The sequence below is a fragment of the Ascaphus truei genome, chromosome 1, assembly GCF_040206685.1.
Source record: "Ascaphus truei isolate aAscTru1 chromosome 1, aAscTru1.hap1, whole genome shotgun sequence".
Lineage (NCBI taxonomy): Eukaryota > Metazoa > Chordata > Amphibia > Anura > Ascaphidae > Ascaphus > Ascaphus truei.
The window spans coordinates 518,776,579-518,792,660 of record NC_134483.1 but is presented as its reverse complement, the minus strand read 5'-3'; the positions used below and the strand labels follow the sequence as shown (position 1 = coordinate 518,792,660).

Sequence of the window (16,082 nt, the reverse complement as noted above, 5' to 3'; positions counted from 1 at the left end):
GCAGCATTTCCCCCCAAAAAACAATTGTTATTCGAAGACCCATAACATGACATGAATATGTTTCGTTTGGATTCAGCAAGGCTTGTTTTACATTATTACACAAACAAAATGTTAATATGATCTTACACCTGCTTTGAAAGAAGTATTGTGCGGCAAAGAGATCTACACACTGGGCACTCTTCTTTTTTTCCTGAAAGGAAAAAACAAGCACAAAATTAACTAATTGTCAGAAAAAACACCTTCATACCTCTAGAATCTCTTTTCAAGTACAGAGCGTGAAATAACCTTTTTTTCAAATGGCCTACCAGTTTTGTCAGGCTAGTTTTAAATGTCCCCTTCCTTTTTTCAGCAATACAGTTAGCAAGGCGCTAGACCTGGAAGCTCACCTAGTTTCACACTGAGTAACAGACGTGTCTAGTCTGGCTGATTTTTACCAACAGTGGTCTCAGCGAGTGACATCAATGAAGTCTTACCGTTTTTAAATTAAAATATAAGATATCAATTAAAATATACAATTTTGTTCCAGTCAGATGAATAGAAGTTGATGTCTATGTTTCTGCTTTGAGCCATATACTGTAGGGTGCTTGGACACTAAAAAGTACTGTATATGGGGATAAAATAAATTGTTATAAAAGGGACACGCGGAGAAGTAACAAGTGAATGCATCTTGGTGCAGCAATGTATAAAAACGTTTCTGACATGTTGTGCAGTACATGCACATGGGTGGAGTTAGTGGCAGAGTTTGGATATTGGTGGTGCGCATATGCAAATGGTATGTATAAAAAAACATTGCAAACATACACCACTTGTTTTAACAAAAATTGACAACTTTTTGTTGGCGTACAGACAAATGCAAGTAGACGCAAACAATTCTTAATGCATTCATACGTATGAACATGACACCATATAAAGAATAAGAAAGCGTGCGCCAAATTTAGGAAAAGAAATAATGACATCCCAACATTTGGCGATAATGATTTTAGGTGAGAAATTGATTTTGACACGTATTTATACATGGCCACCATGCATTGGGACTAAGAATATTAAATATGCAGGGAATAAAGAATAAAAAAGGAAACTTTATATGAAAATGTTATTAAAATATATATTATTTATAAAAGATAGTAAAGAAGAAAAGTTCAAAGCACTAGTATTTCAAGTTAGTTAGAACTTACTGAAGCTGTTTCTACTATAGTTTGCATATTATTTATAAAATGTATATTAAAAACCATGTGTGTGGGAAAAAGAGACCCTTACTAATTCTCATGGTGATAATGTTTAAAGACGTGTAGCAAGGTCCCCCTCTGGGCTCCCCATGGCTTCCCCTTACCTCCGATTCAGCGGGGAGGAGAGCGGGAGGTTGCGGCAGGCAAGCGAGTCGCCGGGAGGTCCGCGGCGCACCTGACAGCGAGGGCCGCCATGTTGAGAATGGCGCCCGCACATACGGCACTTTGTGCATGCGCAGAGCGGTTCCCCAGTACGGCGGCCATATTGCTACACCCTACGCATGCGCAGTAGCAAGGGCACAGCAGTGGCTATCAGGAATTAGCTCCGCGAGGGCAACTACAAGCCCCAGCAGCCCCTGGGGTGAAGACCACATGGGGGAATTATAGCCAATAGGGCTGCAGGATTCTTGGGAGCATAAAGAGGTTACATTTGGCGTGTTCAGGGACGCACGCCAGTCAGAAGCAGGACAGCAAGGGGCTACGTAAGGTCCAGGGAGCAGTGCTCTGCTGGACTAGGCCAGAACACCCTCTAAGGTCCCAGCTAGACCCCTAACCACTAGCGTGTGTGTTGTAGGGCAGGGAAGCTTCTCTTAGTACACCAGTGTTAGCAAGTCCAGCAGTAACGGACGCACGCGGTGTGCGCGGCCTACATCTGTGACCTAACCAGGTCCTACACTCAGAGACTATCTTAAGGTGGGACGCTCCAGCTGGAGGCCATCCCACGCGGAGGCGGATCTTCTGTGGAACAGACGGATCGGTTGCCTGTTATTACCCATCGGCACCCGGGTGCTGGAGCCCTGGGAAGGTATCTGTACAAGTGCACCAACACATCTTGTGGCAACGCTGCTACACACTTGGGGTGGGAGTGGCTATTAAAGCCTGGACACTGGAACACTGGTGCCCCTGCATCCAAGTACTGTGGGGATATTCCGCGAGTCGGTATCTGATATAATGTATGTGTTATTGTTATGTTTATAAGCATTGTTCAGTAAATACTATTGCCTATAACCTGTCATTACTGAGCATATTGTCTTGGGAGGGACCATCCTACTGTGTACGGATCCCTCTCAGGTGGAGGCGCTGTTAGTAGATATTGATATATATACACCGCAGGCTCCCCGTGGCGGAGGATCTGGCCTCCTGTTTGCCACACAGGTATTACCAGCACACGTAGTCACCCTGACACAGGGGAAAGGGGGCTACAGAAGTATGCATTACACCATAACAGCACAGTTGTATTGTATTGTATGTCTTTATATAGCGCCAAAAGTGTACTCAGCGCTTCACAAAGAATACAGTACAGGGAAATACAATAATACAATAAGTGCTGCAAAATCAGACAATAGGAAAGGTAATCCCTGCCCCGAAGAGCTTACAATCTAAAATGTTTGATTGGAAACTTAGAGACAGCAGGTGAGGGAATAAGTGCAGTAGATGGCAGTGCTTGGGCACATTGGGTGGTAGGAGTGACTGTGGGCATGGGACAATAGCCATGAGTCCAGGCTATTGGGATGCTTGATTTATGTGGCGAGTTTTAAGGTTAGTCAGTGTTAAATCAGAAGGTAACACTATTTGCAGGGGAAGAGATGGCAGGGAGGCGTGGGTGAGATCAGGTGTGTAAGTCAGTTGCTATTGTAACAAATGTTTCAGCAATACAAGATTGATTAGGGGGTTATGGATCACAAAATTAAATTTTAATGAAAAACTACAGATTTCTCAGGCACCAGACAAAGACTCATGAATGCATTGAATGTTAATCTTACTAATTTGGAGTCAATGACTTTACACATTAAGTGGTCAGCCAGCGTTCAATCTGGCTGCATCCATGGTATGGCAGACCGAACAGACTGCCTAAAGGCAGTGTTCGTGTCTATGCGCCGTGTGTGCGGAAGAGGGCGCGCGTTGAGCAAGAAATCAGTTGAAACTGATTTCTTGGCGCGACAGGCCGGTCACGTGAGTGTTTCGCCCAATGAGGGCGAACCAGCTCTGTGACGTCACTGGAACGCCCCATGACATGCCCACGGACGGCACACGTACCATGTCCAGTCAGCCTCCGCGCGCCTCCGCACGGCTGAAATTACCATGGACGCAGCCTAACTGACAGAAATCAGTACTTTTCAAATAAAATAACATATGTCACAGAAGCCTCCACGTCTGCCATGTCTAGGCTCTTGGAGGTTGGCAATTCTGCACCAAGACCTCTCATGCTGGTGGTTATTCCCAACAAGTAACACTTGCTGAAGACCTGCTTTATACATGACAGTTAGTAGTGGTTTCTGACAGGAGGATAGGATAAACAAGCATAATTACAGCGGATCCACACTCAAAGTTTGAGCCCTTGATCAAATGATGGCTACCAAGGCCCACACGGCTTCAGCCAAACCCCCTTCCTATGCCAGAGGAGCTGCACCGCGAGCTTCACTCTGCCACTGGATGGGGGTTTTAGAGCCACCGTAGAGCGGATTTACAAGAAGAATTACCTTTCTGGAGACACAGCTCGCACAGTACATGCCCGCAGTTAGTGAGGGCGAACCTCGCCGCTTCCCGCCCGGGCTCACGAAAGCAGACGTTGCATCGAACCTGGGCCGCCATGGCGAGGTCAGGTGACCGCTTCCCGCGCTCGACACGTTCGGTATATGGTTGGTGCAGCAGTTGGCCTCGCGCTGTTGTTGCGCGCTCCGCACGGAGACGACTCTGGTCTCGCGGCGCGTGCAGGGCGCCCTCAAACAGCAAGTTACCCGCCAGAAATTCAATTTCGGACGGGGGGAGGGGGGATACGTTTAACGGTCCTTTGTTATGAGAGGTCTGAGGGCAGATAGTTTCACTGCGTGTAAGGAGTTAGTTGACAGTTTCAATCAGCCAGTCCTCCCAATAAATAATGTACAGAAGCCGGCCTATTGTTGTGTAGTAAAATGATACTGAGTTTTCTAAAATAAAAAAATAAAGAAAAATTTCCAATACAAACTATCGGGACAAGAAAAACTGCATTGTGCAAAACAAGCGAAGTGATATATCCCATTTATCCTCTAATGTACATAGATTTATCCCAATGAAGAAACTGCAGAGAATGGGTGGCTAATATAGTAATATATAGAAATGTCTGCATATGTGTGTCATTATTTTGTAAAGGTGCACAAAGTCAATCAAATACATTTTAGTCTAGTCTAGACCTTGAATAAGGCAGGAAGAAGAATTGTTACATTTGTTTGCTTGCCCCCAGGGACCAAAACCAGCGAGATTTTTGGTTCTAAATGACAAATATATTGTTTTTATGGAAAATACATATTTTTATCAATGAGACTCGAATGATTTTTATGGGTCTGCTTATTCCAAAGTAGTGAGAAACGCCAAATTATCATGTTCTGCACTCCAACGCGATCTGCACTGATGACGAGTGGAATGGGAATGACGCCTTAAGGCCTCGGCCAGGGTTCCTGGTTGCTGGCGGAGGCGCGCTGAGGCTCATGGAAAGCGGGTGCTTTCCCTGGCCTTAGACAGCGCGCCGTCCGGGGGCGTGTCGGGGGCGGGCCATTGGCGAACCGCTCACGTGACCGGACCTGCGCACCGGCAAGCAGGGAAATTTAAAATTTCCCTAAGACCTACGCTTCCGCAAGTGCGCGGAAGCGTAGGCGTGCCCCTACTAAAGCCGCTCTCATTGCGGCTGTAGGGGCTCAGTGCCGAGCAGAAGCGCGCCTCAGCGCGCCTCCGCCAGCAAGCAGTAACCCTGGACGAGGCCTTATGTTCCATCATCAGTGACGGAGCGATCAAAAACCGGTCACGTGAATGAGAGTGACACATGGTCCACAGCACTGTGGCCCCACGTCCCCTCCGGCACTCAAAAGGGTTGAAACGTGACATGTTGGTGGGTTCTTGAGGACTGGAGCTGGGAACTACTGCTCTAGGATATTTTCCCTGGCGAGTTAGTGAAGTGCCACAGTGAATTATGCTGTCTCTTCCTGATTCAAGTGGTTTATTCACCATAAAGCACAGACAAATCATTCCAAACATCCCAAAAAGGAATTATTTCACGTCTATGGCCCCCCTTCCAACCAAGGTATGGGTATCTGAAAAATCCTATTTAGTATGTAACCCTGTTTACCCCGTCCCCCAAACGCAGATAGGGTCCATTACGGGGAAAACTATGTTGATTACTTGGAGTCGTGTGGTGCATACCTGCTAATAAACAGTAGCCCTAAGTCTCCTGCATGATGTTAGGGGATGTCAGGACAGGCTTCTGGGGTATAAACTGACTTGTACTCACGGTGACACCGCCTCCATCTCTTGCAGCCCGCAGGATATGGGGGGAAGTCTCTGCAGGAGAGTCGCTCTCTCCTTCCTGATAGATCTCCGTCTCAGGCAAGAAGTATGTTAAACAGGAATACTTTATTCTTTATGCACACAGAACAGCAGTCAGTTAGCAGCAAATAGAGCCTGCACCCTTAGGATGTCCCTGGACCTACACTCCCAGCCAGCGGGCACCAAGAGCAGTCCCAGCTCTTCCCTTACCCTCTGGTAGGGTAAAGGGAGCAGTCTCCCACCGCTCCCCTAAGGGAGGGCACACAGTAGGCAGAGCCCTGCACAACTGATCACGGGTAGACTATGCCTCTCTCAAGGTAGAGGCAGACTGGTACATTTAGGAAGTGCAAACCCTTAAGTACAGATCCAACAGGAACCAGCCCCTTGCCCCTGATTGGACACCAGGTCTGGTTACACTGCCTTCTCTGTGACTCACTGAGCTGCATAGGTGTGGGGAAAACCCATGATTACTCCTGACAACCTGACCATACCAGGGATTACTGCCAGGAGGAGGGCAAAAAAAACAAAGTGCTGCGCGTTTCACGACTTAGAGTGTCGCTTCCTCAGCACCCCTGACCCCTATATGTATGACGGCACTCCAAAGACCATTGAGGATTTCCCATCAGCAGAGACGATCTTTAGGGACACCCACCTTGACGGGTTTGATTTCATAAGTAATTATGCTATCTTGTTAGGGGGCGACCGAGGCATGCGCTGTGCGTTCAAGCCCCGCCCCCCCAGTCAGGCCGGTCCCAGTTCCTACCTTATCGTGCACCTTTCCCCAGCGGTGCTCGACAGGTTTTCAATCAGACAGGTGAATTAAAGTTCAGAGTTTGCGACGGAGGCGTGGCCACCGTTTTTTTGTGACTATTTAAAATAAAGTAATTTATTTATGTATTCCTGAGTGCTTTTTTTGGGATACTTGTCTTTCTTGGTCTGTGCATACAGTATATATATAAAAGAAAAGAAAAAAAGCGCCCAATCCAAGTGCATTACTGTATAAAAAATGGATTTAATGTTCCAAAAAAACTCAATGGTTAAACTCACAAACAATGAAGATAAAAAAGCATGTATGAGATCAAAACTCATGCTCCGATTTGTCAGCAAAAAGCTTCTCCTCTGCTCAGCTGCTCCGCAGACCAGTGTGGTCCTCGTGAGTCTCCATCCAGCAGGAACTCTCGGCACCAGTGGTTTCTCAAATTCTTCCCCCGGGGAACACAAACCAGATGTCCCTGGTTCCAAGCAAGGGGGAAGGAATGAGGCGGAAGTGACAGGACCGCAGATGGTAGCAGTCTTTGAGTGAGGTGGCAGCAACTTGCTCAACAAAATGCAGTCTTTTTTGTATCTACCTCCCCCCCCCCCGGTCGCAGATCGGACCCCTAGGGTGTACTGAGGGCGGATTACATATGTCTGGGTGGTGCATACCTGCTGGCAACAGGGAGACAACAGGGACAGGTTTCTGGGGTTCTTGCCTCAATTTCTTAGTGGTGATACAGTGCCTCCATCTCTGGCAAGCCCTATCAGGGTAGGGTGAAATCCTTCCAGAGAACCCCCGGTGGGGCGAGAGATTTCAGTCTCACACAGTCTTTGTAAAACAAGTAGCAGCAGCTCTCTTTATTGTACACAGCACACAGCAGCAGCAGTAAGGTACAACAGGTCTCCTTTCTCCAGACTGTACCCCTTCAGGATGGGCTGTCTGGGACTCTATGTTCCCCTTCCACCACCCCAAGTCACAGGCACTCAGGGTGGGGCTAGCTCTTCCCTCACCCCCTAAGCAGGGTGAGGGGCATTGGTCCACCTCTAGCTAACTAGGCCCTACTGCTCAGGAACTTAGCTAACTAACACTTGCTCTGACTGTCCAGTCAGGCACTCCAACACTAACTCATCCAGAACTCACAGGAACTGCAACTAAATTGAGACAGCCCTGCCCATCATGATGTCAGCAGGCCCCTCTCCTGTGTCTCTTGCTTTAGACACAGAGTCAGGGAGCCTACCTCCACCACTCAGGGCAGGGCTTGAAGCGGGGGAAACCCATGTTAACTACTGGCAGCCTGCCCTTAGCAGGACTTACACCAGTAGGAGGAATGACATATAGCCCTATTTCTTACCAGGGCTACACTCTCCCTCAGGTGGAATCCAATGGTCCCCACTTGGACCTAAATTTTGCAGCACCATCCTGCAGGTGAACAACCTGGAAAACAAACAACTTTATTCTTAGTGCTCATACCTCAGAGAGTTACACCCAGATGGCGAACAAAAGACACACGCGGTAACTCCCAACATGGAGAACCTACTAATAATAATGACGCGGGTCAGGCTTCCTAACTTCCCGCCCATTGTGATCCGTAACTTTTACATTATATGGCTGTACCGACCCATACTCCGGCCGATACACTACACTATGCACTACACACCACATTTCTCTTGCAGCTTGCTTGCACGCGGCACGTGCACGATCCAGGCTTGGCGGGAGTCGCCATTTTGGGACGGCTGCCAGCTGCTGGGCCGTGTATGATGCTGCTGTCGCCATTTTTAACTCCTTCATGCTCCGCAGAGCACATGTATTGGCGGCCGCCATCTTTAGTGAGCCCTCCAAATGTATACTGTCGCTATTCTCAGTGTCTAGTGTGTAACTCGTTCCTAGACACTGACTGTTCTCTGAATTCTCTCTGAATGCTCTCTGCATGCTCTTACCCACTGATATTATGTATGGCATACCCCAGGCTAGGCAGAACTCCTTCTTGGTACATCGCACTCGCTGACGGTTCCTGCAAGTACTCTGGTGTGTTTTATGTGGGTGCTGGCTAGTGTACCGGGCATCTCCCTAAATACAGGCGTCTCCTACTTTTGGCTACACATAGTGCAGACCCTGGGCCATGGTCCCTGGACTAGTTAACAGGCTAAAGTTGCCATACACTATCTGCCTCAAGGGACTAGAACAGCTATAGCCACACACCCTTCTTACAACACCCTCTTAGGGCACCCAGGGCGCACTGTGCGAGAGTCTACGCTCCCCTGACTACCCCTGATGTACATTTGTGCCCTACTTTCTGCAGTACTTGCATGGAAGGTATACCTAACACTTCCAGCTCTGCTTCGCTGTAAACCTGTCCTGTTTGATCTCAGCAGCGCCTCCAAATGTAACCCATCTACCCCCCCCCGGTCGCAGATCAGACCCCTAGGGTGTACTGAGGGCGGATTAAAGATGTCTGGGTGGTGCATACCTGCTGGCAACAGGAGGGCCTGAGTCTCCCACGATGGTATGGGAGACAACAGGGACAGGTTTCTGGGGTTCTTGCCTCAATTTCTTAGTGGTGATACAGTGCCTCCATCTCTGGCAAGCCCTATCAGGGTAGGGTGAAATCCTTCCAGAGAACCCCCGGTGGGGCGAGAGATTTCAGTCTCACACAGTCTTTGTAAAACAAGTAGCAGCAGCTCTCTTTATTGTACACAGCACACAGCAGCAGCAGTAAGGTACAACAGGCCTCCTTTCTCCAGACTGTACCCCTTCAGGATGGACTGTCTGGGACTCTCTGTTCCCCTGCCACCACCCCAAGTCAAAGGCACTCAGGGTGGGGCTAGCTCTTCCCTCACCCCCTAAGCAGGGTGAGGGGCATTGGTCCACCTCTAGCTAACTAGGCCCTACTGCTCAGGAACCTAGCTAACTAACACTTGCTCTGACTGTCCAGTCAGGCACTCCAACACTAACTCACCCAGAACTCACAGGAACTGCAACTAAATTGAGACAGCCCTGCCCATCATGATGTCAGCAGGCCCCTCCCCTGTGTCTCTTGCTTTAGACACAGAGTCAGTGGGCCTACCTCCACCTCTCAGGGCAGGGCTTGAAGCAGGGGAAACCCATGTTAACTACTAGCAGCCTGCCCTTAGCAGGACTTACACCAGTAGGAGGAAAGACATATAGCCCTATTTCTTACCAGGGCTACACATATATATATATACAGCTCAACCCCCTTATAATGCTGTGCTTGGGGTCCAAAGAATCACATCGCGTTATAAGCGGATCGCGTTAGAAATAATGTACAATTGTATGCATTGTACAATAAAGTATTTAAGATACCAATAAACGTGTTGTAAAGTATTCATAAATACGAAAATTGGGAGCCATGCCTGCATTGCGTTATACGCGTTATAACAGGGTTGAGCTGTATGTCTGTATATATATATATATATATATATATATATATATATAGACATGTGGTAACCAGGGGGATCCTGATGACAAAAGACAGCACACCGCAGTAATAATCCAAAAAGTGTGTATTGTGAACACAGGGCCGCCAACGTTTCGGTCCTCGTAGAGGGACCTTCCTCAGGGCACTGCCCTGAGGAAGGTCCCTCTACGAGGACCGAAATGTTGGCGGCCCTGTGTTCACAATACACACTTTTTGGATTATTACTGCGGTGTACTGTCTTTTGTCATCAGGATCCCCCTGGTTACGACATGTCTATATGCTTCATATGGGACAAGCATCTGCCTTGTAACAAACGTGAGTGCAAACCTCCATACCAATGACTATATATATATATATATATATATTTTTTTTTTTTATTACCTAGACAATGCAAAATTTTAGACAGAAACTAAATTTTCGCTGTGGATTTGAACTTTAGCGAAAAGTTTGCCCATGTCTAATAATAAATACTAAAGAGATGGGAATAATTCAGTTAGAATTCTTACCTGCAGTTCATTTTTTACTCAGTAAATGGCTTCATAAGCGTAAACAAAATATGATAATTGCCGTATGAAATATGTCTAACTAGCTGAGAGACCCGGCGTTGCCCGTGAATTACATTTACCGCTAGGAAAGGGGGGGGGGGAGAAAACGGGGGGAAGGGGAGGACAGTGGACAGGAGGGGGGGACAGTGGACAGGGGGGGGGGGACAGTGGATGGGGGGGGGGGACAGTGGATGGGGGGGGGGACAGTGGACCGGGGGGACGACAGTGGACCGGGGGGGGGGACAGTGGACAGGAGGGGCGGGGGCAGTGGACAGGAGGGGTGGGGGCAGTGGACAGGAGGGGTGGGGGCAGTGGACAGGAGGGGGGGACAGTGGACAGGAGGGAGGGACAGTGGACAGGAGGGGGGATGACAGTGGACAGTGGACACACACACGCAGTGTCCCACACACACACACAGTGTCACACACACACAGTGAGACACACACACAAACACAGTGAGACACACAAACACAGTGAGACACACACACACACACAGTGACACACACAGTGACACACACACACACACACACCACCTCTCCTTCCGTCCGCCACCATCTTAGTTCCTCCGCGAGGGAGGAAGGGTGTCCTTCCTGGCGCCGCCATCTTAGGCGCCGCGTGCGGCTGCCTGTCCCCCCGCCGGGGAGGGAGGTGAGTGGAGCGGAGGTGAGTGCAGCACCGGGGAGGAGAACAGCATCGGGGAGGAGTGCAGCACCGGGGAGGAGTGCAGCACCGGGGAGGAGAGCAGCACCGGGGAGGAGAGCAGCACCGGGGAGGGGGGGAGCGGAGTGCAGCACCGGGGAGGGGGGGAGCGGAGTGCAGCACCGGGGAGGGGGGGAGCGGAGTGCAGCACCGGGGAGGAGGGGAGCGGAGTGCAGCACCGGGGAGGGGGGGAGTGCAGCACCGGGGAGGGGGGAGCGGAGTGGAGCACGGGGGGGTGGGAGAGAGAGAGAGAGAGAGAGTGTGTGTGTGTGACACTGTGTGTGTGTGTGTGTGTGTGTGTGTGTGTGTGTGTGTGTGTGTGTGTGTGTGTGTGTGTGTGTGTGTGTGTGTGTGTGTGTGGCCGAGGGGGAAGAGAGTAGCAGTTGGGTGACGTCAGACCCAACAATCTGATTGGCCAGAGGCTGAGGACCAATCAGATTCACCGCAGATAGCACTAACCATTCGATTTTATATATTAAGATGGTATAAAAGCCATCGCATTTTATACTTTATATATGGCCCTATATTCTCAATCAGAAAAAGAAAGGCCCAGCGCAACATACAAAGTGTCACAACATGTAGTACAATACTTCAGTGCTTATCTGCTCATGAGTAAGGGTCATTTAGTTTGGCTAAAGCGTTATAAGCCTGCAGCCAACATCAAGGCGTGACCAGTTTGCAGGTCCTACAGTAACACTACCTGACAAATTCTCATGTACCTCTCTTAGCCAGCGCATTTAATACTTTATATATGGCCCTATATTCTCAATTATTTAATTTGAAAAATTAGCATGAATACTTAAAATATGTGAAATTATGGCTTGTCAAAGGTGTGTGTGTGTGTGTGTGTGTGTGTGTGTGTGTGTGTGTGTGTGTGTGTGTGTGTGTGTGTGTGTGTGTGTGTGTGTGTGTGTGTGTGTGTGTGTGTGTGTATGTTCGTGTGTTTGTGTCAGTCTTTTTTGTACATCTCTGAAAGTTGATATCAATCCATATAAAAATATTTAAAATACTGCAAAAGGCTTGTAAACCAGTTTTATGAATCTTGGTCTGTAATTTACTTCTGGTGGAGAGATGCATATGCATGTATTTGAAATGCAAAATTGGATTATGGATTGTCATACAACAAACTGTAATAGATATTTTTAAAATTATTAACATAATGAGCATCCCATTTGTTTTGTTTTCAGACTGATCCTTGCATTCCTTGGATAGTATTAATTTAAAATAGTTTTCTTCACGGCTAGCTATACCCAGTGCGATAATAGAGTTACAATGGGTACACCAGAAAACACACTGCTGTATCTTCTGCAATTAATATGATTTTGTCCTTTGGAATAAACATAATAGTATGCAATGCTCTGTAACAGGGTATGTCCCATAATACCTCTCTTTCCCCTATAGTATATCTGTTATGTAAGCCCCTAGTACGTTCAGGGCAGTAATGTGTTAATCTATGGGCCATCGACCCCCCCAAATGCTCCACTTGTAAGTGATGGAAGTAAGGTGGTGACTGATGGCCTGTGCAAGCCTATCAGGGATAGGTCCAGTCCATGTCCCCGCCCCTTCCCGAGACTTCCAAGTGGGAGTATCAAACGTAGTGATCTTGCTCTGAGGAAAAAGGAGAGAGCATGGGCTGTCAGTCTCTCCCATCGCGAGGATGAGCTGGCCCACTCCAGGCTTAGGCCTGGAGAACATCAGGACTCAACACCCCCTAGTTTCGGGGTACGCACCCTCCCGAAGTCTGGGACTTCAGGGATCATACAGCACTGTAATAATAGCTGCAGTGGCTGTGTACATGATGCTGCCAATAATAGAATCCTGTTCATCTTTCACTTGCCTGAGTGTCAGTTCTTGGGCAGAGTGGAATAAGTATGCAGTGGTGGGAACTGACCTCATGACACCCTGGAGCCCACTATGGCTGGAGGCACAGGAGTACTTTTTGGAACGCTCCAGTGTGACCAGAGGATTGTGTACCTCTCTGCGGCCGTTATCCATTGCCTGCATACTTCCACTATTCTGTGAGTAGGGTCCCGGTTTTAACCCACCGGACCGGCGGTCTCTCAGTCATCCGCACATTAACAATTTTATGTTGTTTTAATTATATATTAAATTAGCTTTTTATACTTTCAGCCTTGCTATTGTATGTCAAATTGTTGTGTAGTGTGTTGTTTTGTATGTAGTGTTAGTCTTTGTTATATGTTCCTAGTCAGTGTCAGCCATAATCATTTGTTGGCAATATTGCACTATATTTCTCTCTGTGTTTTCTTCACATATCACGGAACGCACGGCGGAAACCGTATCTGACCATCTGGTAGCAAAGGAAAAGAATGTTTTTGTATTTGGACACTTTTTTCATTACCTATTGGACTTCCAGAATCTCACTATATTGGACTTGTAAGGTGCCGTTTTTTTCTTTTTGTCTATACTGTGCTTTCTGATTTGTACTAATCAGTGTTTCACCAGACAGCCTAGCCAGCCACTAGGGGGTAATCCTTTAGAGGTCACATTATTATTATTTTTTTCTTTTAGCGCTAACTATACACCACCTCTTTCTTTCTTGTATATTATTGTAAACTACTGCAAGTTGTTTTTATGTGATAACTCGGTTTCTTACTGTAAGAATTTGTATCCAAGATGGCCGACGGAGAAGGATGCTCTCTCTCCAAGTAGCATGGCTGTTGACAGGAAGTCAGCCTCTCTCTGACTCTGATTGTCTGCACCTCCTCCAGGCCTTTAAATAGCAGCCAGTTGCTCCCAGCTAGTGCCCGTGCAAAGTATTGTTATACTGGGTGTGCTATCTTGTGCTGTAGTTTCCCGTCCTTGCTATTGATCTTGTTTGTGACGTCAGATCTGTCCATCCATGCCTTGTTCTCTGCCTGCCTAGACCCCGGAATCAGACCCGACCATCCTCGCCTGCCTCGACCCAAAACAGGACCCGTCCATTCTTGCCTGCCGGCAGCCTCGACCCAGTACTCCACATCACTACTGTGCATTCTCTGCCTCTGATCCCAGGCCAAGGTCGGAGTATCACTCCCTGCCTCTGCCCTTCGGGTTTTTATTCTATATTGCAGACAGCAACATTCCGCACTTTGCACACGTAGTCCCCTTTCCGGGGACTACTAATTCAGATAAGGAGTTGACTGCCTTAACGGGTTAACTGGTTAAGCTCACTCAGGTATTCCCCCTCCCCAGTATGTCTTGTGACCGTGATGTCACTATAGGGAGTATACAGGGTGTATATATAGCTCCACCCTATGTTCTAGAAGCAGGTTCTTCAGAGCTCTGACTGGGCTCCTCACGGGAGTCCTGTAAATATGTTTGTGTATAGTAACGGGTGTTAAGATGTGTCCTGTCGCAATTTTTTTGTTTAGTTGGGAAACGTTGCCTGACTGAAGTAAGCACCACTAGTAAAGGCCCTCAAATCTTCTCAATATAGATAAGGATACAGTATGCTCTTGGTAAAGGGTTCTCAGCATAGTAACTCCGGAATATATTTGGACCGACCCAACTGGAACGTTCCCTGCACATTCCTGATCATATAGGTATGGAGAAAGTATGCTATACATAATAGCGGGTTGCTAAATCAGGAGCCCGACGTGTATGCCTTGACGGTCCACTTGACAAGTGGTGGAGTATTATTAACACCATGCAAGAGACTGCCAATGTATCCTTTACTATGGGTAACAAGTTTAAGTACCTCCCCCAGCGTAGGAGTGAAACTACCCGGGGAGTGATATTTTTTTAGACGAGTTTCTATCAAAGTATGACCATGTCTGTGAAGCATTATTGATGCCTGTCAAATAAAGCACCTTTTTGTTTATAACATTTCCTGGCAGCCATCCTTTCCATATTCAAGCATCCACGCCCAGCCGGCATTTACCCAGCACCCTGCATTGGCCCCAGTGAGACTGAGTACTGCCTATATACAGTATATAGTCAATCTGATGTGACCTCCGTTAGAGCCCGGTAAGAATGGTTATACATTTTTTTTTGTATCTGTTTAAAATGTTTCATGAAGGCGCCTGGGTGTCCTGTGAGAGACCACGACAAAGTGTTCTCTACTCAGACACAGCAAGACCTCGGCTGCACATCTCGGTCATTCGTAGTAGGTTGAAGTTATTGTGATCTACTAAGTATTCATGGTACAGGAACTCTTTAAAGATATACAAATATTTAAACGGTTAGTTCTGTGCCCTTATGCTGCCGTTTTGGTGATTAATATGTGTGGTACATACTGTACGGTATGCATCAGTTATAATAAAACTATAATCTCACAATGCATACATTTATGCAGTAGTGGACAAAAAGCGACATCTCATTATTACATAATAAACCTTCAAGGCTAGTACAGGCATACCCCCGTTTAAGGACACTCACTTTAAGTACACTCGCGAGTATGGACATATCGCCCAATAGGCAAACGGCAGCTCACACATGCGCCTGTCAGCACATCCTGAACAGCAATACCGTCTCCCTACCTGTACGAAAGCTGTGTGCAAGCGGGGAGACTATAGAGCCTGTTACAAATGCCTTATTTACATCAGTTATGCATGTGACGATTGCATGTGACGATTGCAGTACAGTACATGCATCAATAAGTGGAAAAAAGGGAGTGCTTCACTTTTAGTACATTTTCGCTTTACATACATACTCCGGTCCCATTGCGTACGTTAAAACGGGGTATGCCTGTATTGTTTTTTTTGACCATAGAAGCTCTTTTAAAATAAATGTAATAAGACTATAGACTACGTGCTTCTTTACATAATTTTAGTAGCTCAATAAATAGAATCAGCACATGACACCTGTGTACTAGGGAAATGTTTGTAGCTTGTCTGAGGACTTGCTCTCAACTAAGTAAACAAGATGTTGGGTGGCTTTAATGTACATTAGAACAGGGGTGCGCAAAGTTTTTTGACCCTGCCTTTTCACCTTCCAACTCGCGCCCCCCTCTTACTCGGCTCCGGCGTAAAATGACGTAGTGGGGGTCACTTAATGTCACGTAGCCATGGCAACGTCACGTGACCTCGCTGCGTCATTTGACGCCGGGTTACCATGGTGACGTGTCGCCGAAGACCAGGTAAGAGAAGCTGCAGGGGCCTCGAGCGGTCCCCCGGCATATAATT

At 47.5% G+C, this 16,082-nt stretch overlaps 1 protein-coding gene across 3 annotated transcripts in view; it reads right to left on the bottom strand.

Annotated features, from left to right (window-relative positions):
* The window catches only part of RNF212 (ring finger protein 212), a 55,450-nt gene extending 51,573 nt beyond the window's left edge, over nt 1-3,877 (bottom strand). For 2 of the 3 annotated variants that reach the window (XM_075571401.1, XM_075571411.1), the window contains exons 1-2: nt 3,707-3,876; nt 129-190 (exon numbers count right to left, since the gene is read on the bottom strand). In XM_075571401.1, coding sequence (XP_075427516.1) covers nt 129-190; nt 3,707-3,818 — 174 coding nt within the window. In that variant the 5' untranslated portion in view covers nt 3,819-3,876. Of the gene's footprint in view, nt 1-126; nt 191-3,706 lie in introns of all 3 variants that reach the window. The other variant, XM_075571419.1, reaches the window with a different exon arrangement.
* Nucleotides 3,878-16,082: the final 12,205 nt, after the last annotated feature.